This window comes from Pristiophorus japonicus, unplaced genomic scaffold (genome assembly GCF_044704955.1).
Source record: "Pristiophorus japonicus isolate sPriJap1 unplaced genomic scaffold, sPriJap1.hap1 HAP1_SCAFFOLD_3034, whole genome shotgun sequence".
Taxonomy (NCBI): Eukaryota; Metazoa; Chordata; class Chondrichthyes; family Pristiophoridae; genus Pristiophorus; species Pristiophorus japonicus.
In genome coordinates this window covers 1-20,798 of record NW_027252818.1, presented here as the reverse complement: position 1 = coordinate 20,798, position 20,798 = coordinate 1, and the positions used below count along the sequence as shown (strand labels likewise).

Sequence of the window (20,798 nt, the reverse complement as noted above, 5' to 3'; positions counted from 1 at the left end):
GCAGGACTGAGGGAGCGCCTCACTGTCGGAGGGGCAGTAGTGAGGGAGCGCCGCACTGTCGGAGGGGCAGTACTGAGGGAGCGCCGCACTGTCGGAGGGGCAGTACTGAGGGAGCGCCGCACTGTCGGAGGGGCAGTACTGAGGGAGCGCCGCACTGTCGGAGGGGCAGTACTGAGGGAGCGCCGCACTGTCGGAGGGGCAGTACTGAGGGAGCGCCGCACTGTCGGAGGGACAGTACTGAGGGAGCGCCGCACTGTCGGAGGGGCAGTACTGAGGGAGTGCCGCACTGTCGGAGGGGCAGGACTGAGGGAGCGCCGCACTGTCGGAGGGGCAGTACTGAGGGAGCGCCGCACTGTCGGAGGGGCAGTACTGAGGGAGTGCCGCACTGTCGGAGGGGCAGTACTGAGGGAGCGCCGCACTGTCGGAGGAGCAGTACTGAGGGAGCGCCGCACTGTCGGAGGGTCAGTACTGAGGGAGCGCCGCACTGTCGGAGGGGCAGTACTGAGGGAGCGCCGCACTGTTGGAGGGGCGGTACTGAGGGAGTGCCACACTGTCGGAGGGGCAGTACTGAGGGAGCGCCGCACTGTCGGAGGGGCAGTACTGAGGGAGCGCCGCACTGTTGGAGGGGCGGTACTGAGGGAGTGCCACACTGTCGGAGGGGCAGTACTGAGCGAGCGCCGCACTGTCGGAGGGGCGGGTACTGAGCGAGCATCGCTGTGTGTGGGAGCTTGCTGTGCGCAAATTGGCTGCCGAGTTTCCCACAATACAACAGCGAGCACACTCCAAAAAGTATTAGATTGCCTCCCTGCCCCCAACCCCCTCTCGGCCCCTACCCTCCGTTTCCCCCCTCCCTCTCCCTCCCCCCAAGGATTGGCCCACGGTGCTGTACATGAGGTGGGTGCAGTCGGCCGACCAATCGCTGCGGTACTTGGCGCCCATTTCCAGGGCCTTGTCGCGGAGCTCGGAGCGGAAGGGGTTCTGGAAACCGCTCAGCACGAAGACCGTGCCCTCCAGCAGGTGCTGAAGCTCAGCCGGCGCCTCCGGGGCGAGCCGCTCCTTCCTGGCCGCCACCTGCTTCTTCTTCTTCTTCTTCTTCGCCCCCTCTGGGGGTGGGCCGGGGACCGAGGCCTTCTTCCAGGGGCCGGCCTGGGCCATCGAGGCTTTCCCCGCGGGGGGCGAGACAGCGGGCTCTGTTGGTCAACGGGCAAGGGAGGCGGGGGGGGGGGGGGGGGAAAGAGAGAGTGACAGAGAGAACGATAAAATGGTTAACAGCTGACATCTCAAAAGAAAACAGAACAAGACCAAGTTCTACAATGTCCTTGACATCTTGCATTGGAGGCAGTTCAGAGAAGGTTCACTCGGTTGATTCCGGGGATGAGGGGGTTGACTTATGAGGAAAGGTTGAGGAGGTTGGGCCTCTACTCATTGGAATTCAGAAGAATGAGAGGTGATCTTATCGAAACGTATCAGATTATGAGGGGGCTCGACAAGGTGGATGCAGAGAGGATGTTTCCACTGGTGGGGGAGACTAGAACTAGGGGGCACGATCTTAGAATAAGGGGCCGCCCATTTAAAACTGAGATGAGGAGGAATTTCTTCTCTCAGAGGGTTGTAAATCTGTGGAATTCTCTGCCCCAGAGAGCTGTGGAGGCTGGGTCATTGAATATATTTAAGGTGGAGATAGACAGATTTTTGAGCGATAAGGCAGTGAAGGGTTTTGGGGAGCGGGCGGGGAAGTGGAGCTGAGTCCATGATCGGATCAGCAGTGATCGTATTAAATGGCGGAGCAGGCTCGAGGGGCCGAATGGCCGACTCCTGCTCCTATCGCTTACGTTCAAACCTATCGGAACTCTTGCGTAATTTCAAAGGCCTCCTCAGCCATCTCTTTGGTGGTAAAAACAGAGAGACAGACTATTATCTGAATGGTGACAGATTAGGAAAAGGGGAGGTGCAACGAGACCTGGGTGTCATGGTACATCAGTCATTGAAGGTTGGCATGCAGGTACAGCAGGCGGTTAAGAAAGCAAATGGCATGTTGGCCTTCATAGCGAGGGGATTTGAGTACAGGGGCAGGGAGGTGTTACTACAGTTGTACAGGGCCTTGGTGAGGCCACACCTGGAGTATTGTGTACAGTTTTGGTCTCCTAACTTGAGGAAGGACATTCTTGCTATTGAGGGAGTGCAGCGAAGATTCACCAGACTGATTCCCGGGATGGCGGGACTGACCTATCAAGAAAGACTGGATCAACTGGGCTTGTATTCACTGGAGTTCAGAAGAGTGAGAGGGGACCTCATAGAAACGTTTAAAATTCTGACGGGACTGGACAGGTTGGATGCAGGAAGAATGTTCCCGATGTTGGGGAAGTCCAGAACCAGGGGACACAGTCTAAGGATAAGGGGTAAGCCATTTAGGACCGAGATGAGGAGAAACTTCTTCACCTAGAGAGTGGTGAACCTGTGGAATTCTCTACCGCAGAAAGTAGTTGAGGCCAATTCACTAAATATATTCAAAAAGGAGTTAGATGAAGTCCTTACTACTCGGGGGATCAAGGGGTATGGTGAGAAAGCAGGAATGGGGTACTGAAGTTGCATGTTCAGTCATGAACTCATTGAATGGCGGTGCAGGCTCGAAGGGCCGAATGGCCTACTCCTGCACCTGCTTTCTATGTTCTTATTGAATGGCAGAGCAGCCTTGTACACACACACACACACACACACACACACACACCACACACACCCCACACACACACACACACCCCACACACACACACCCCACACACACACACCCCACACACACCCCACACACACACACCACACACACACACACACACACACCCCCCACACACACACACACACACACCCCACACACACACACCACACACACACACACACACACACCCCCCACACACACACCCCCCACACACACACACACACACACCCCACACACACACCACACACCCCACACACACACACACACACACACACCACACACCACACACACACACACCACACACACCACACACCACACACACACACACCCCACACACACACACACCCCACACACACCACACACACACACACACACCCCGACAAGTTAAGTCAAACAGAAACCAGACAGATTAAAGTTCCCAGCTTTCGTGTGCTGCGAAAGGGAGTGGGTTCCTGCAGCGAACGTTATTGCCAATGCTGGGGCCAGCCCTAACTCAGAACCTTTGTCATGGATATTAATTCCAAGTACATCGAAATTGCAGTAATTCTAGCAGCAGGCTGCGGGCAAAAAGGTTACAGCTCCCAAGTTACAAAGCCGCTGAACCAACTCTGCTGTTCGGAGGCGATGACAACCTTGGGCGAGAAGCCGATTGGGAATGATCCCGGATGATGGTGAATGGTGAACTGGTTCTCGTCGAGACGGTCAGATGTCGGACTGGCTGCCTGGCAACAGGGCAGACCCACTTCGCGTTTCACCGAGCGACGGACGCGATTTCGACAAATTGCGTTTGCATCACTGTCAGTGCTCGGTGGGTCACCCGGTCGGCAACGAGAGTCAGAAAGGGTCGTGGGTCTCGGCCACGCTCCACAGACTCGAGATCGTAATGCAGAGCTGTCGGAGGGGCAGTACCGAGGGAGTGCCGTACTGCGCTGTCGGAGGGGCGGTACTGAGGGAGCGCCGTACTGTCGGAGGGGCAGTACCGAGGGAGCGCCGTACTGCGCTGTCGGAGGGTCGGTACTGAGGGAGTGCCGCACTGTCGGAGGGGCAGTACCGAGGGAGTGCCGCACTGTCGGAGGGGCAGTACTGAGGGAGTGCCGTACTGTCGGAGGGGCAGTACTGAGGGAGCGTCGTACTGTCGGAGGGGCAGTACTGAGGGAGCGTCGTACTGTCGGAGGGGCAGTACTGAGGGAGTGCCGTACTGCGCTGTCGGAGGGGCAGTACTGAGGGAGCGCCGCACTGTCGGAGGGACAGTACTGAGGGAGCGTCGTACTGTCGGAGGGGCAGTACTGAGGGAGCGCCGCACTGTCGGAGGGGCAGTACTGAGGGAGCACCGCACTGTCGGAGGGGCAGTACTGAGGGAGCGCCGCACTGTCGGAGGGGCAGTACTGAGGGAGCGTCGTACTGTCGGAGGGGCAGTACTGAGGGAGCGCCGCACTGTCGGAGGGTCGGTACTGAGGGAGCGCCGCGCTGTCGGAGGGGCAGTACCGAGGGAGCGCCGCACTGTCGGAGGGGCAGTACTGAGGGAGCGCCGCACTGTCGGAGGGGCAGTACCGAGGGAGCGCCGCACTGTCGGAGGGGCAGTACTGAGGGAGTGCCGCACTGTCGGAGGGGCAGTACCGAGGGAGCGCCGCACTGTCGGAGGGGCAGTACTGAGGGAGTGCCGCACTGTCGGAGGGGCAGTACTGAGGGAGCGCCGCACTGTCGGAGGGGCAGTACCGAGGGAGCGCCATACTGCACTGTCAGAGGGGCAGTACTGAGGGAGCACCGCACTGTCGGAGGGTCGGTACTGAGGGAGCGCCGCACTGTCGGAGGGGCAGTACTGAGGGAGCGCCGCACTGTCGGAGGGGCAGTACTGAGGGAGCGCCGCACTGTCGGAGGGGCAGTACTGAGGGAGCGCCGCACTATCGGAGGTGCCGTTTTTCGGATGAGACATTAAACCGAGGCCCCGTCTGCCCTCTCAGGTGGATGTAAAAGATCCCGGGGCCACTATTTGGAAGAAGAGCAGGGGGAGTTCTCCCCGGTGTCCTGGGGCCAATATTTATCCCTCAATCAACATAACAAAAACAGACGATCCGGGTCATTATCACATCGCTGTGTGTGGGAGCTTGCTGTGCGCAAATTGGCTGCTGCGTTTCCCACAATACAACAGTGACCACACTCCAAAAGTATTTCATTGGCTGTGATGCATTTTGGGACATCCGGTGGTGGTGAAAGGCGCTATATAAATGCAAGTCTTTCTTTAAAAATTAAGTTGATTAAATAAATCTGGGGAAAAGTTTGTGTCGGTAATGGTGACCTGAAACTGTCAGATTGTAGTAAAAACCCATCTGGTTCACTAATGTCCTTTAGGGAAGGAAATCTGCCGCCCTTACCCGGTCTGGGCCTATACGTGACTCCAGACCCACAGCAATGTAGTTGACTTTTAACTGCCCTCAGGAGTGGCCCAGCGAGACACTCGGTTGGACCAAACTGCAGCAGTTCAAGGTTCATCACCAACTTCGCAAGTGGCAATGAAGGATAAGAACATCAGAAATAGGAGCAGGAGTCGGCCATTCGGCCCCTCGAGCCTGCTCCGCCATTCAATACGATCATGGCTGATCCGATCATGGACTCAGCTCCACTTCCCCGCCCGCTCCCCATAATCCTTCACTCCCTTATCGCTCAGAAATCTGTCTATCTCCACCTTAAATATATTCAATGACCCAGCCTCCACAGCTCTCTGGGGCAGAGAATTCCACAGATTTACAACCCTCTGAGAGAAGAAATTCCTCCTCATCTCAGTTTTAAATGGGCGGCCCCTTATTCTAAGACCATGCCCCCTAGTTCTAGTCTCCCCCATCAGTGGAAACATCCTCTCTGCATCCACCTTGTCGAGCCCCCTCATAATCTGATACGTTTCAATAAGATCACCTCTCATTCTTCTGAATTCCAATGAGTAGAGGCCCAACCTCCTCAACCTTTCCTCATAAGTCAACCCCCTCATCCCCGGAATCAACCGAGTGAACCTTCTCTGAACTGCCTCCAATGTAAGTGTATCCTTTCGTAAATATGGAAACCAAAACTGCACGCAGCACTCCAGGTGTGGCCTCACCATTGAAACACAGAAAATAGGTGCAGGAGTAGGCTATTCGGCCCTTCGAGCCTGCACCACCATTCAATAAGATCATGGCTGATCATTCCCTCAGTACCCCATTCCTGCTTTCTCTCCATACCCCTTGATCCCTTTAGCCATATGAACTCGCTCTTGAATATATCGAACCAACTGCCATCAACAACTTTCTGTTTCTGCGGCAGGGAATTCCACAGGTTAACAACTCTCTGAGTGAAGAAGTTTCTCCTCATCGCAGTCCTAAATGGCCTACCCCTTATCCTAAGACTATGTCCCCTGGTTCTGGACTTCCCCAACATCGGGAACATTCTTCCCGCATCTAACTTGTCCCGTCCCGTCAGAATCTTATACATTCTGTGAGATCCCCTCTCATCCTTCTAAACTCCAGTGTATAAAGGCCCAGTTGGTCCAGTCTCTCCTCATATGACAGTCCCGCCATCTCGGGAATCAGTCTGGTGAACCTTCGCTGCACTCCCTCAATAGCAAGAACGTCCTTTCTCAGATTAGGAGACCAAAACTGAACACAATACTCCAGGTGTGGCCTCACCAAGGCCCTGTACAACTGCAGTAAGACCTCCCTGCTCCTATACTCAAATCCCCTCGCTATGAAGACCAACATGCCATTTGCCTTCTTCACCGCCTGCTGTACCTGTATGCCAACGTTCACTGACTGATGTACCATGACACCCAGGTCTCGTTGCACCTCCCCTTTTCCTAATCTGCCGCCATTCAGATAATATTCTGCCTTCGCATTTTTGTCCCCAAAAGGGATAACCTCACATTTATCCACATTATACTGCATCTGCCATGCATTTGCCCACTCACCTAACCTGTCCAAGTCACCCTGCAGCCTCTTAGCATCCTCCTCATAGCTCACACCGCCACCCAGCTCAGTGTCATCTGCAAACTTGGAGATATTACATTCAATTCCTTCATCTAAATCATTAATGTATATTGTAAATAGCTGGGGTCCCAGCACTGAGCCCTGCGGCACCCCACTAGTTACTGCCTGCCATTCTGAAAAGGACCCGTTTATCCCGACTCTCTGCTTCCCGTCTGCCAACCAGTTCTCTATCCACGTCAGTACATTACCCCCAATACCATGAGCTTTGACTTTGCACACCAATCTCTTGTGTGGGACCTTGTCAAAAGCCTTTTGAAAGTCCAGATACACCACATCCCTTGTCCACTCTACCAGTTACATCCTCAAAAAATTCCAGTAGTTTTGTCAAACATGATTCTGAACTCCAATGAGTAGAGGCCCAACCTCCTCAACCTTTCCTCATAAGTCAACCCCCTCGTCTCTGGAATCAACCGAGTGAACCTTCTCTGAACTGCCTCCAAAGCAAGTATATCCTTTCGTAAATACGGAGACCACAAGTGCACGCAGTACTCCAGGTGTGGCCTCACCAATACCCTGTATAACTGGAGCAAGACTTCCCTGCTTTTATACTCCATCCCCTTTGCAATAAAGGCCAAGATACCATTGGCCTTCCTGATCACTTGCTGTACCTGCAGACTATCCTTTTGTGGGATGGGCAATAAATGCCGGCCTTGCCAGCAACGCCGACATCCCAGGAACGAAAAATAAAAAGAATTGTAAAATTAAATTATTCAATTCCCCCCCCCGCACCCCCAATATGCTCTTCAAGAAACCTTTCGGATCAGTCAGGCAGAACAGGCAGAGAACAGGAAAGGGTAAAGTGATGCACACAGCAGTGGGGAAATGGATCAGGACAGATTTACTGGGACATTAACTGATATTATAAGTTATGGCGGCGCAGGCTTGAAAAACTGGGAATATTCTGACTGGAGCGGAGAAGATAGACGATCGAATAAATGGCTTCAAGGTTACGAAAGGTTGGCAACAGACTTGCATTTATATAGCGCCTTTCACGACCATCGGACATCTCAAAGCGCTTCACAGCCAATGAAGTACTTTTGGAGTGCGGTCGCTGTTGTATTGTGGGAAACGCGGCAGGCAATTTGCGCACAGCAAGCTCCCACACACAGCGATGTGATAATGCCCCAGATCTTCTGTGTTTTAGTGATGTTGATTGAGGGATAAATATTGGCCCCAGGACACCGGGGAGAACTCCCCCTGCTCTTCTTCCAAATAGTGGCCATGGGACCTTCATGACCACCTGAGAGGGCACCGCACTGTCGGAGGGGCAGTACTGAGGGAGTGCCGCACTGTCGGAGGGGCAGTACTGAGGGAGGGCCGCACTGTCGGAGGGGCAGTACTGAGGGAGGGCCGCACTGTCGGAGGGGCAGTATCGAGGGAGCGCCGCACTGTTGGAGGGGCAGTACTGAGGGGGCACCGCACTGTGGGAGGGGCAGTACTGAGGGAGTGCCGCACTGTCGGAGGGGCAGTACCGAGGGAGCGCCACACTGTCGGAGGGGCAGTACTGAGGGAATGCAGCACTGTCGGAGGGGCAGTACTGAGGGAGCGCCGCACTGCGCTGTCGGAGGGGCAGTACTGAGGGAGCGCCACACTGTCGGAGGGGCAGTACTGAGGGAGCGCCGCACTGCGCTGTCGGAGGGGCAGTACTGAGGGAGCACCGCACTGTCGGAGGGGCAGTACTGAGGGAGCACCGCACTGTCGGAGGGGCAGTACTGAGGGAGTGCCGCACTGTCGGAGGGGCAGTACTGAGGGAGCGCCGCACTGTCGGAGGGGCAGTACTGAGGGAGCGCCGCACTGTTGGAGGGGCAGTACTGAGGGAGTGCCGCACTGTCGGAGGGGCAGTACTGAGGGAGTGCCGCACTGTCGGAGGGGCAGTACTGAGGGAGCGCCGCACTGTCGGAGGGGCAGTACTGAGGGAGTGCCGCACTGTCGGAGGGGCAGTACTGAGGGAGCGCCGCACTGTCGGAGCCGTTTTTCGAATGCGACGTTAAACCAAGGTCCCGTCCGCTCTCTCGGGGGTGGATGTAAAAGATCCCATGGATTTCCAAGAAGAGCAGGGGGAGTTCTCCCCGGTGTCCTGGGGCCAATATTTATCCCTCAACCAACATCACTGAAACAGATGTGATCCGGGTCATTATCACATCGCTGTGTGTGGGAGCTTGCTGTGCGCAAATTGGCTGCCGCGTTTCCCACAATACAACAGCGACCGCACTGCAAAAGCACTTCATTGGCCGTGAGGCGCTTTGGGACGTCCGGCGGTCGTGAAAGGCGCTATACAAATGCAAGTCTTTCTTTTTAAATCTCGACGACTGTGGTCCGTAAACGCTCCTCCTACCTTTGAATTTTTTCGGTGCGACCTGCAGAGGACTTGTCTTCTTGCCGGCGGTTTCCGAACCTTCGGCGGGACTTTCCTTTTTGACGGGCAGTGTTCCCTGTCGCTCCTTTGGGAAGTCGTATTTTCGTTTCCCCGGGGTCGCCTGCTGCAACAGCGATCGACAACGTCGGAGAGAATTACATCCGAGTGTACGGCTCAGGAAGAGGCCACTGGGCCCCAGCGCTCCGTGCCGGGGTCTACGCCCCACACCAGCCCCCTCCCTCCCCTCTCCGTCTCACCCCATCACCATCGCCTTCCGTTCCTTTCTCCCTCGTGCGTTGATCCAGCTTTCCCCCTTCAATGTATCTCTGCTCCTGCGAACAATGGCGGAAAGGCAAAGGGCACCCAGCCCAACCAGCCCGCCCCTCACACAACTGCGACATCCCCTGTACTGAAACATTCTACACTCCACCCCAACAGGAGCCACGCGATCTCCTGGGAGAGGCACAAACCAGATTTTAAAAACCCCAGGCCAATTTCGGGGAGAAAAAAAATCTGGGAAAATTCCTCTCCGACCCATCCGGGCGATCGACATTAGTCCAGGAGATCGCCCAGGCCGTATTCGATTCCCTGCAGTACTTACTGTCCTTACTACTCGGGGGATCAAGGGGTATGGCGAGAAAGCAGGAAGGGGGTCCTGAAGTTTCATGTTCAGCCATGAACTCATTGAATGGCGGTGCAGGCTAGAAGGGCCGAATGGCCTGCTCCTGCACCTATTTTCTATGTTTACCGTTATATCTGCGTCGGCCAACAAAAGGTCATCCGGTCTAATCCCAATTCGCAGCTCCAGGTCCGTAACCCTGCACTTCCCCATTGGATCTATTGGTGACTATCTCATATTGAGTTCTGGTCGAAATATCATGTCTACAAACAGTACAGGGTATTGGTGAGGCCACACCTGGAGTACTGCGTGCAGTTTTGGTTTCCGTATTTAAAGGAAGGATATACTTGCATTGGAGGCTGTTCAGAGAAGGTTCACTCGGTTGATTCCGGGGATGAGGGGGTTGACTTATGAGGAAAGGTTGAGGAGGTTGGGCCTCTACTCATTGGAATTCAGAAGAATGAGAGGTGATCTTATCGAAACGTATCAGATTATGAGGGGGCTCGACAAGGTGGATGCAGAGAGGATGTTTCCACTGATGGGGGAGACTAGAACTAGGGGGCATGGTCTTAGAATAAGGGGCCGCCCATTTAAAACTGAGATGAGGAGGAATTTCTTCTCTCAGAGGGTTGTAAATCTGTGGAATTCTCTGCCCCAGAGAGCTGTGGAGGCTGGGTCATTGAATAAATTTAAGGTGGAGATAGACAGATTTTTGAGCGATAAGGGAGTGAAGGGTTATGGGGAGCGGGCGGGGAAGTGGAGCTGAGTCCATGATCGGGTCAGCCATGATCGTATTAAATGGCGGAGCAGGCTCGATGGGCCGAATGGCCGACTCCTGCTCTTATCTCTTACGTTCAAACCTATCGGAACTCTTGCGTAATTTCAAAGGCCTCCTCAGCCATCTCTGTGGTAAAAACAGAGAGACAGACTATCATCTGAATGGTGACAGATTAGGAAAAGGGGAGGTGCAACGAGACCTGGGTGTCATGGTACATCAGTCATTGAAGGTTGGCATGCAGGTACAGCAGGCGGTTAAGAAAGCAAATGGCATGTTGGCCTTCATAGCGAGAGGATTTGAGTACAGGGGCAGGGAGGTGTTGCTACAATTGTACAGGGCCTTGGTGAGACCACACCTGGAATATTGTGTTCAGTTTTGGTCTCCTAACCTGAGGAAGGACATTCTTGCTATTGAGGGAGTGCAGCGAAGGTTCACCAGACTGATTCCCGGGATGGTGGGACTGACCTTTCAAGAAAGACTGGATCAACTGGGCTTGTATTCACTGGAGTTCAGAAGAATGAGAGGGGACCTCATAGAAACGTTTAAAATTCTGACGGGTTTAGACAGGTTAGATGCAGGAAGAATGTTCCCAATGTTGGGGAAGTCCAGAACCAGGGGTCACAGTCTAAGGATAAGGGGTAAGCCATTTAGGACCGAGATGAGGAGAAACTTCTTCACCCAGAGAGTGGTGAACCTGTGGAATTCTCTACCACAGAAAGTTGTTGAGGCCAATTCACTAAATATATTCAAAAAGGGAGTGAGATGAAGTCCTTACTACTAGGGGGATCAAGGGGTATGGCGAGAAAGCGGGAATGGGGTACTGAAGTTGCATGTTCAGCCATGAACTCATTGAATGGCGGTGCAGGCTAGAAGGGCCGAATGGCCTGCTCCTGCACCTATTTTCTATGTTTCTTCCCGCGAGAGAAGAGGCCCAATTATGTTTTCAGCCCCTCCTGATCTCGATCCATCCAATCGCGAAGCTGGGCGCTCCCACAGGAGCGAGCGCAAGGCAAGATGGGCCGGACTGCCCTCCTCCGGTGCCACACGACTAGACAGCAGCGACTGTAATGTATTTGCGTCAAGGGTTCTCGGGTTAAGAATTCGGAGCAACGCAGCGCTGTTGAGAACCAGCGGCTTGGGAAGCATAAAGGGCTGGAGGGGCGAGAGGCCTGGGAGGGGGGCCGGACAACACATCCTGCCCACGCTCCAATCACCGACCCGGACCTTGAGGACCCTCCCGCCCCCGTGGACACACCCGCCCCTCACCTCCCCCGACCCCAAGGGGACACACACACACACACACACCCCTCCCCACCCCACTCTCCCCTCTCTTTACCCCGGAGGAAAAGGGTGTACCTTTGGGGAGGGCAGGCCGGAGCCGGCTTTGGTCGCAGACTTCTCCTTGGGCGCCGCCGGCGTAGCGGAAGAGCTCGGAGAGGCGACGCCGCTGGCCTGCAGAGTCGCTGCCGCGTAGCTGGCCCCGGGCTTGTCGCTCGGCGAAGAGACGATCGCAGCTTCGAAAAGGGAATGGGATAAATACTTCAAAGTTTGCAGCGAGAAAGCTGGGGGAGGGGGAGGGGCAGTACTGAGGGAGTGCCGCGCTGTCGGAGGGGCAGTACTGAGGGAGTGCCGCACTGTCGGAGGGGCAGTACTGAGGGAGCGCCGCGCTGTCGGAGGGGCAGTACTGAGGGAGTGCCGCACTGTCGGAGGGGCAGTACTGAGGGAGCGCCGCGCTGTCGGAGGGGCAGTACTGAGGGAGTGCCGCACTGTCGGAGGGGCGGTACTGAGGGAGCGCCGCGCTGTCGGAGGGGCAGTACTGAGGGAGCGCCGCACTGTCGGAGGGGCAGTACTGAGGGAGTGCCGCACTGTCGGAGGGGCAGTACTGAGGGAGCGCCGCGCTGTCGGAGGGGCAGTACTGAGGGAGTGCCGCACTGTCGGAGGGGCAGTACTGAGGGAGCGCCGCGCTGTCGGAGGGGCAGTACTGAGGGAGTGTCGCACTGTCGGAGGGGCAGTACTGAGGGAGTGCCGCACTGTCGGAGGGGCAGTACTGAGGGAGCGCCGCACTGTCGGAGGGGCAGTACTGAGGGAGCGCCGCACTGTCGGAGGGGCAGTACTGAGGGAGTGCCGCACTGTCGGAGGGGCGGTACTGAGGGAGCGCCGCACTGTCGGAGGGGCGGTACTGAGGGAGCGCCGCACTGTCGGAGGGGCAGTACTGAGGGAGCGCCGCACTGTCGGAGGGGCAGTACTGAGGGAGCACCGCACTGTCGGAGGGGCAGTACTGAGGGAGCGCTGCACTGTCGGAGGGGCAGTACTGAGGGAGTGCCGCACTGCACTGTTGGAGGGGCAGTACTGAGAGAGCGCTGCACTGTTGGAGGGGCAGTACTGAGGGAGCCCCGCACTGTCGGAGGGGCAGTACTGAGGGAGTGCCGCACTGCGCTGTCGGAGGGGCAGTACTGAGGGAGTGCCGCACTGCCGGAGGGGCAGTACTGAGGGAGTGCCGCACTGCGCTGTCGGAGGGGCAGTACTGAGGGAGCGCTGCACTGTCGGAGGGGCAGTACTGAGGGAGCGCTGCACTGTCGGAGGGGCAGTACTGAGGGAGCGCTGCGCTGTCGGAGGGGCAGTACTGAGGGAGCGCCGCGCTGTCGGAGGGGCAGTACTGAGGGAGTGCCGCACTGTCGGAGGGGCAGTACTGAGGGAGCGCTGCACTGTCGGAGGGGCGGTTGTGAAGGTTGAGAGGAGATTCGATCGAGGGGTTCAGAATCACGAGGGGGTGTGGACAGAGAGGATCGAGAGAAACCGTTCCCCATTGGTGGAAGGGTGGAGAACCAGAGGGACACAGATTGAAGGCGATTGGCAGAAAGGCGACACGAGGATAAACCTTTTTACGCAGCGAGTGGTTAGGATCGGGGACGCGCTGCCCGAGAGGGCGATGGAGGCAGACTCAATCGTGGCTTTCAAAAGGGGAGTTGGGTAAGTCCCTGAAGGAGAGAGATTTGCCGGGCTCCGGGGAAAGGACCGGGGGGAGTGGGACTGGCTGAGGTGCTCCTGCAGAGAGCTGGCAGGGGTTCGAGGGGCCGAATGGCCTCCCCCTCCTGTAGTACTGACCTGTGGAAGGACTGAGCTGTGGTCTCCCGGCCCGACTGAAGAACAAGCTGCCTGGTTTGAGGCTGTTGGCCTTGTCTTCCTCCTCCTTGACCATGAACTGACCCAGTTTGGTGATCTTCTGCACAGAGAGGGGAAAACAAATAAAACACAGCCCTTTACCGAAGTTACAGGGAACTCTTTCCGTGCAAAGCTTCAAACCACAGCGCTTATACATCGAACAGTGTCCCCACTCACTTCACAGCCGAGTAAACCAGACCCAAAATGGACAGCGGACGTCCCAAAGCGCCTCACGGCCAATGAAGTGCTTTTTGGAGTGTGGTCACTGTTGTATTGTGGGAAACGCGGCAGGCATATTGCGCACAGCAAGCTCCCACAGCAATGTTATAAATACCCACGTTATCTCTTTTCGTTATGTCGATTGGCCCCAGGACACCGGGGAGAACTCCCCCTGCTCTTCTTCCAAATACTGGCCGTGGGATCTTTACATCCACCTGAGAGGGCAGACGGGGCCTCGGTTTAACGTCTCATCCGAAAGACGGCACCTCCGACAGTGCGGTGCTCCCTCAGTACTGCCCCTCCGACAGTGCGGTGCTCCCTCAGTACTGCCCCTCCGACAGTGCGGTGCTCCCTCAGTACTGCCCCTCCAACAGTGCGGCGCTCCCTCAGTACCGCCCCTCTGACAGTGCGGCACTCCCTCAGTACCGCCCCTCCGACAGTGCGGCACTCCCTCAGTACCGCCCCTCCGACAGTGCGGCACTCCCTCAGTACTGCCCCTCCGACAGTGCGGCACTCCCTCAGTACCGCCCCTCCGACAGTGCGGCACTCGGGCGGTACTGAGGGAGTGCCGCACTGTCGGAGGGGCAGTACTGAGGGAGTGCCGCACTAGATATGTCGGAGGGTGCGGTCCTGAGGGAGTCACTGTCGGAGGGGCAGTACTGAGGGAGTCGCCGCACTGTCGGAGGGGCAGCACTGAGGGAGCGCCGCACTGTCGGAGGGGCAGTACTGAGGGAGCGCCGCACTGTCAGAGGGGCAGCACTGAGGGAGCGCCGCACTGTCGGAGGGGCAGTACTGAGGGAGCACAGCACTGTCGGAGGGGCAGTGCTGAGGGAGCGCCGCACTGTCGGAGGGGCGGTACTGAGGGAGTGCCGCACTGTCGGAGGGGCGGTACTGAGGGAGCGCCGCACTGTCGGAGGGGCAGTACTGAGGGAGCGCCGCACTGTCGGAGGGGCGGTACTGAGGGAGCGCTGCACTGTCGGAGGGGCAGTACTGAGGGAGTGCCGCTCTGTCGGAGGGGCAGTACTGAGGGAGCGCCGCACTGTCGGAGGGTCGGTACTGAGGGAGTGCCGCACTGTTGGAGGGGCAGTACTGAGGGAGTGCCGCTCTGTCGGAGGGGCAGTACTGAGGGAGCGCCGCACTGTCGGAGGGGCGGTACTGAGGGAGCGCCGCACTGTCGGAGGGGCAGTACTGAGGGAGCGCCGCACTGTCGGAGGGGCAGTACTGAGGGAGTGTTGCACTGTCGGAGGGGCAGTACTGAGGGAGCGCCGCACTTTCAGATGAGACATTAAACCGAGGCCCCGTCTGCCCTCTCAGGTGGATGTAAAAGATCCCGGGGCCACTATTTGGAAGAAGAGCAGGGGGAGTTCTCCCCGGTGTCCTGGGGCCAATATTTATTATCCTTCAATCCACGTCAATAACAAAAACAGATGTGATCCGGGTCATTATCACATCGCTGTGTGTGGGAGCTTGCTGTGCGCAAATTGCCTGCCGCGTTTCCCACAATACAACAGTGAGCGCACTCCAAAAGTACTTTGTTGTCTGTGATGTGCGTTGGGTCGTATTGAGGTGGTGAAAGGCGCTATATAGATGCAAGTCTGCCTTTCTTTCACGGTTATTCAACAGGCCAGACTGGGAGAGGATGTGTGGACACAGGAAGCTCTGGATGATTGCCAGACTCACCGGCGAGGAGGGACTGGCGGACTTGTCATCATCGTCCGGCGTGGAGTTGAACCTGATGAACGAGAGGCCATACGCCAAATTCTGTGTCATTGTGAGAGGCAGGGAGGGGGTGGGGAACAAAAAGGCAAATTAGTCAACAGCACGAGTGTCACACTAGTATTTACAGTCCCGACATTACTCTCTGCATCTTATTGTCTCTCTCTCTCTCCACCTCCACAGTCCCTCGAGGGGCTGAATGGGCCTCCTCCTGTTCCTGTGTAACCGGCCCGAGGGACTGAATGGGCCTCCTCCTGTTCCTGTGTAACAGGCTCGAGGGGCTGAATGGGCCTCCTCCTGTTCCTGTGTAACAGGCTCGAGGGGCTGAATGGGCCTCCTCCTGTTCCTGTGTAACCGGCCCGAGGGACTGAATGGGCCTCCTCCTGTTCCTGTGTAACAGGCTCAAGGGGCTGAATGGGCCTCCTCCTGTTCCTGTGTAACAGGCTCGAGGGGCTGAATGGGCCTCCTCCTGTTCCTGTGTAACAGGCTCGAGGGGCTGAATGGGCCTCCTCCTGTTCCTGTGTAACAGGCTCGAGGGGCTGAATGGGCCTCCTCCTGTTCCTGTGTAACAGGCCCGAGGGGCTGAATGGGCCTCCTCCTGTTCCTGTGTAACAGGCCCGAGGGGCTGAATGGGCCTCCTCCTGTTCCTGTGTAACAAGCTCGAGGGGCTGAATGGGCCTCCTCCTGTTCCTGTGTAACAGGCTCGAGGGGCTGAATGGGCCTCTTCCTGTTCCTGTGTTACAGGCTCGAGGGGCTGAATGGGCCTCCTCCTGTTCCTACGGTAACAGGCTCGAGGGGCTGAATGGGCCTCCTCCTGTTCCTGTGTAACAGGCTCGAGGGGCTGAATGGGCCTCCTCCTGTTCCTACGGTAACAGGCTCAAGGGGCTGAATGGGCCTCCTCCTGTTCCTACGGTAACAGGCTCGAGGGGCTGAATGGGCCTCCTCCTGTTCCTGTGTAACAGGCTCGAGGGGCTGAATGGGCCTCCTCCTGTTCCTTTGTAACAGGCTCGAGGGGCTGAATGGGCCTCCTCCTGTTCCTGTGTAACAGGCTCGAGGGGCTGAATGGGCCTCCTCCTTTCCCTTACCGCCCCAAGATAAAGCCAAGAGCTCTTGCCCATTCCATGGCGGAACAATGCCCGACAGATTCAGACACTTGCCTTGTTGTAGGGCTGGGTGCAGACCAGTTTGACACGATCCCACTTTTTGCTGGAGGTGGCTTTGGCCAGCTTGTCAAGCCCGAACATGCGGACCCTGTTCAGCATGGTCCCACTGCGGCTCTCCGTGGGAGACATGAAGAAGGAGGAGACGAGAAGCACCTGCGAAAGAGAGAGAAAATATTTACGTCACCACAGGCCCCGGGAGGACCAGCCCGTCTCAATCTTATTGCCAAGTTCACTTCGCAGCAAGCAGCTTTATTTGAAAAGACTTGCGCCTTTCACGGCCACCGGACGTCCCAAAGCACTTCACAGCCAACGAAGTACTTTTGGAGTTTGGTCACTGTTGTATTGTGGGAAACGCGGCAGGCAATTTGCGCACAGCAAGCTCCCACACACAGCAATGTGATAATGACCCGGATCACCTGTTTTTTTGTTATGTCGATTGAGGGATAAATATTGGCCCCAGGACACCGGGGAGAACTCCCCCTGCTCTTCTTCCAAATAGTGGCCCCGGGATCTTTTACATCCACCTGAGAGGGCAGACGGGGCCTCGGTTTAACGTCTCATCCGAAAGACGGCACCTCCGACAGTGCGGCGCTCCCTCAGTACTGCCCCTCCGACAGTGCGGCACTCCCTCAGTACTGCCCCTCCGACAGTGCGGTGCTCCCTCAGTACTGCCCCTCCGACAGTGCGGCGCTCCCTCAGTACTGCCCCTCCGACAGTGCGGCGCTCCCTCAGTACTGCCCCTCCGACAGTGCGGCACTCCCTCAGTACTGCCCCTCCGACAGTGGGGAGCTCGCTCAGTACTGCCCCTCCGACAGTGCGGCGCTCCCTCAGTACTGCCCCTCCGACAGTGCGGCGTTCCCTCAGTACTGCCCCTCCGACAGTGCGGCGCTCCCTCAGTACTGCCCCTCCGACAGTGCGGCGCTCCCTCAGTACTGCCCCTCCGACAGTGCGGCGCTCCCTCAGTACTGTCCCTCCGATAGTGCGGCGCTTCCTCAGTACTGCCCCTCCGACAGTGCGGCGCTCCCTCAGTACTGCCCCTCCGACAGTGCGGCGCTCCCTCAGTACTGCCCCTCCGACAGTGCGGCCCTCCCTCAGTACTGCCTCTCCGACAGTGCGGCCCTCCCTCAGCACTGCACTGGAGTGTCAATCTGGAGTGGGACTTGAACTCACAACCCTCTGACTCACAGGCGAGTGTGGTACCCACTGAGCCACAGCTGACACTATCACGTAGTAAAGCATCCCAAAGCTTCACAGGAGCGTCACTGTGTCGTAATTTCACATTGAGACACATACCTCGATGGTATGAGGCGTGAATGGGCTAGAATAGACTGGCAAAGGATACTTAAAGGGTTGATGGTGGATAGGCAATGGCAAACATTTATCGATCACATGGATGAGCTTCAACAATTGTACATCCCTGTCTGGAGTAAAAATAAAACGGGGAAGGTGGCTCAACCGTGGCTAACAAGGGAAATTAAGGATAGTGTTAGATCCAAGGAAGAGGCATATAAATTGGCCAGAAAAAGCAGCAAACCTGAGGACTGGGAGAAATTTAGAATTCAGCAGAGGAGGACAAGGGGTTTAATTTGGAGGGGGAAATAGAGTACGTGAGGAAGCTTGCCGGGAACATAAAAACTGACTGCAAAAGCTTCTATAGATATGTGAAGAGAAAAAGATTAGTGAAGACAAACGTAGGTCCCTTGCAGTCAGATTCAGGTGAAATTATAATGGGGAACAAAGAAATGGCAGACCAATTGAACAAATACTTTGGTTCTGTCTTCACGAAGGAAGACACAAATAACCTTCCGGAGGTACTAGTGGACCGAGGGTCGAGTGAGAAGGAGGAACTGAAGGATATCCATGTTAGGCGGGAAATTGTGTTTGGGAAATTGATGGGATTGAAGACCGATAAATCCCTGGGGCCTGATAGTCTGCATCCCAGAGTAATTAAGGAAGTGGCCCTGGAAATAGTGGATGCATTGGTGATCATTTTCCAACAGTCTATCGACTCTGGATCAGTTCCTATGGACTGGAGGGTAGCTAATGTAACACCACTTTTTAAAAAAGGAGGGAGAGAGAAAACGGGGAATTATAGACCGGTTAGCCTGACATCGGTGATGGGGAAAATGTTGGAATCAATTATTAAAGATGAAATAGCAGCGCATTTGGAAAGCAGTGACAGGATCGGTCCAAGTCAGCATGGATTTATGAAAGGGAAATCATGCTTGACAAATCTTCTGGAATTTTTTGAGGATGTAACTAGTAGAGTGGACAAGGGAGAACCAGTGGATGTGGTGTATTTGGACTTTCGGGGGGCTTTTGACAAGGTCCCACACAAGAGATTGGTGTGCAAAATCAAAGCACATGGTATTGGGGGTAATGTACTGACGTGGATAGAGAACTGGTTGGCAGACAGGAAGCAGAGTCGGGATAAACGGGTCCTTTTCAGACTGGCAGGCAGTGACTAGTGGGGTGCTGCAGGGCTCAGTGCTGGGACCCCAGCTATTTACAATATACATTAATGATTTAGATGAAGGAATTGAGATGACACTAAGCTGAGTGGCGGTGTGAGCTGTGAGGAGGATGCTATGAGGCTGCAGGGTGACTTGGGCAGGTTAGGTGAGTGGGCAAATGCATGGCAGATGCAGTATAATGTGGATAAATGTGAGGTTATCCACTTTGGTGGCAAAAACAGAAAGGCAGAAGATTATCTGAATGGTGACAGATTAGGAAAAGGGGAGGTGCAACGAGACCTGGGTGTCATGGTACATCAGTCATTGAAGTTTGGCATGTAGGTACAGCAGGTGGTGAAGAAAGCAAATGGTATGTTGGCCTTCATAGCGAGGGGATTTGAGTATAGGAGCAGGGAGGTCTTACTGCAGTTGTACAGGGCCTTGGTGAGGCCTCACCTGGAATATTGTGTACAGTTTTGGTCTCCTAATCTGAGGAAGGACATTCTTGCTATTGAGGGAGTGCAGCGAAGGTTCACCAGACTGATTCCCGGGATGGCTGGACTGACATATGAGGAGAGACTGGATCGACTCGGCTTATATTCACTGGAGTTTCGAAGAATGAGAGGGGATCTCATAGAAACATATAAAATTCTGACAGGATTGGACAGGTTAGATGCAGGAAGAATGTTCCCGATGTTGGGGAAGTCCAGAACCAGGGGACACAGTCTAAGGATAAGGGGTAAGCCATTTAGGACTGAGATGAGGAGAAACTTCTTCACCCAGAGAGTTGTTAACCTGTGGAATTGTCTACCACAGAGAGTTGTTGAGGTCAATTCATTAAATATATTCAAGAGGGAGTTAGATGTGGCCCTTACGGCTCAAGGGATCAAGGGGTATGGAGAGAAAGCAGGAATGGGGTACTGAGGGAATGATCAGCCATGATCTTATTGAATGGCGGTGCAGGCTCGAAGGGCCGAATGGCCTACTCCTGCACCTACTTTCTATGTTTCCATAAGAGAGATATTAGGGACAGGCGGCCAAAAGCTTGGTCAAATAGGGAGGTTTTAAGGAGCGTCTTGAAGGAGGAGGAGAGAGGTTTAGGGAGGGAGTTCCAGAGCTTGGGGCCCAGGCAACAGAAGGCACGGCCACCGATGGTGGAGCGATGGAAATCGGGGTGTGGCAGGGGGCCAAAACTGGAGGAGTGCAGCGATCGCGGAGGTTTGTAGGAGGAAAAGGAGACTCCATCAAAACCCCCCGTCGTGATCCTGAACACCTCGATCAACTCTCCTCTCAACCTGCTCTGCTCCAAGGAGAACACTCAACGAATTGCGGTCCCTCCTCACACCCTCGTCACACCTGTCCCTCGAGTAACTGGGCTGAAAGTGGACGGACAGCGCTTACCTCAAAGTCCTGCTCACAGGCCGAGGTGGAGTTCCCCACCAACACCTCCACAAACGCAGAGCCCTCGTTGCCAATGTCGACACTGTGGATCTGTTCGGCCTTCTCGAACTGCAGGGAGAAAGGGCATCGAGGTTCAGGGGCATGGCGACATAGCAACACAGGGCGGAGGGGGGGGGGGGGGGGGGAGGGAGAGGGACACCAAGAGAGG

At 55.9% G+C, this 20,798-nt stretch overlaps 1 protein-coding gene across 1 annotated transcript; it reads right to left on the bottom strand.

Annotated features, from left to right (window-relative positions):
• Positions 1 to 879: 879 nt before the first annotated feature.
• Positions 880 to 20,704, bottom strand: LOC139249317 (DNA repair protein XRCC1-like; the record flags this gene model as incomplete). The annotated part of the gene is made up of 7 exons (XM_070872294.1): positions 880 to 1,190; positions 9,059 to 9,203; positions 11,833 to 11,990; positions 13,582 to 13,699; positions 15,538 to 15,618; positions 16,731 to 16,889; positions 20,591 to 20,704. Coding segments are annotated over 7 exons (1,086 nt in total), but the record flags the coding sequence as incomplete, so codon positions are not given.
• Between the last annotated feature and the right edge of the window lie 94 nt (positions 20,705 to 20,798).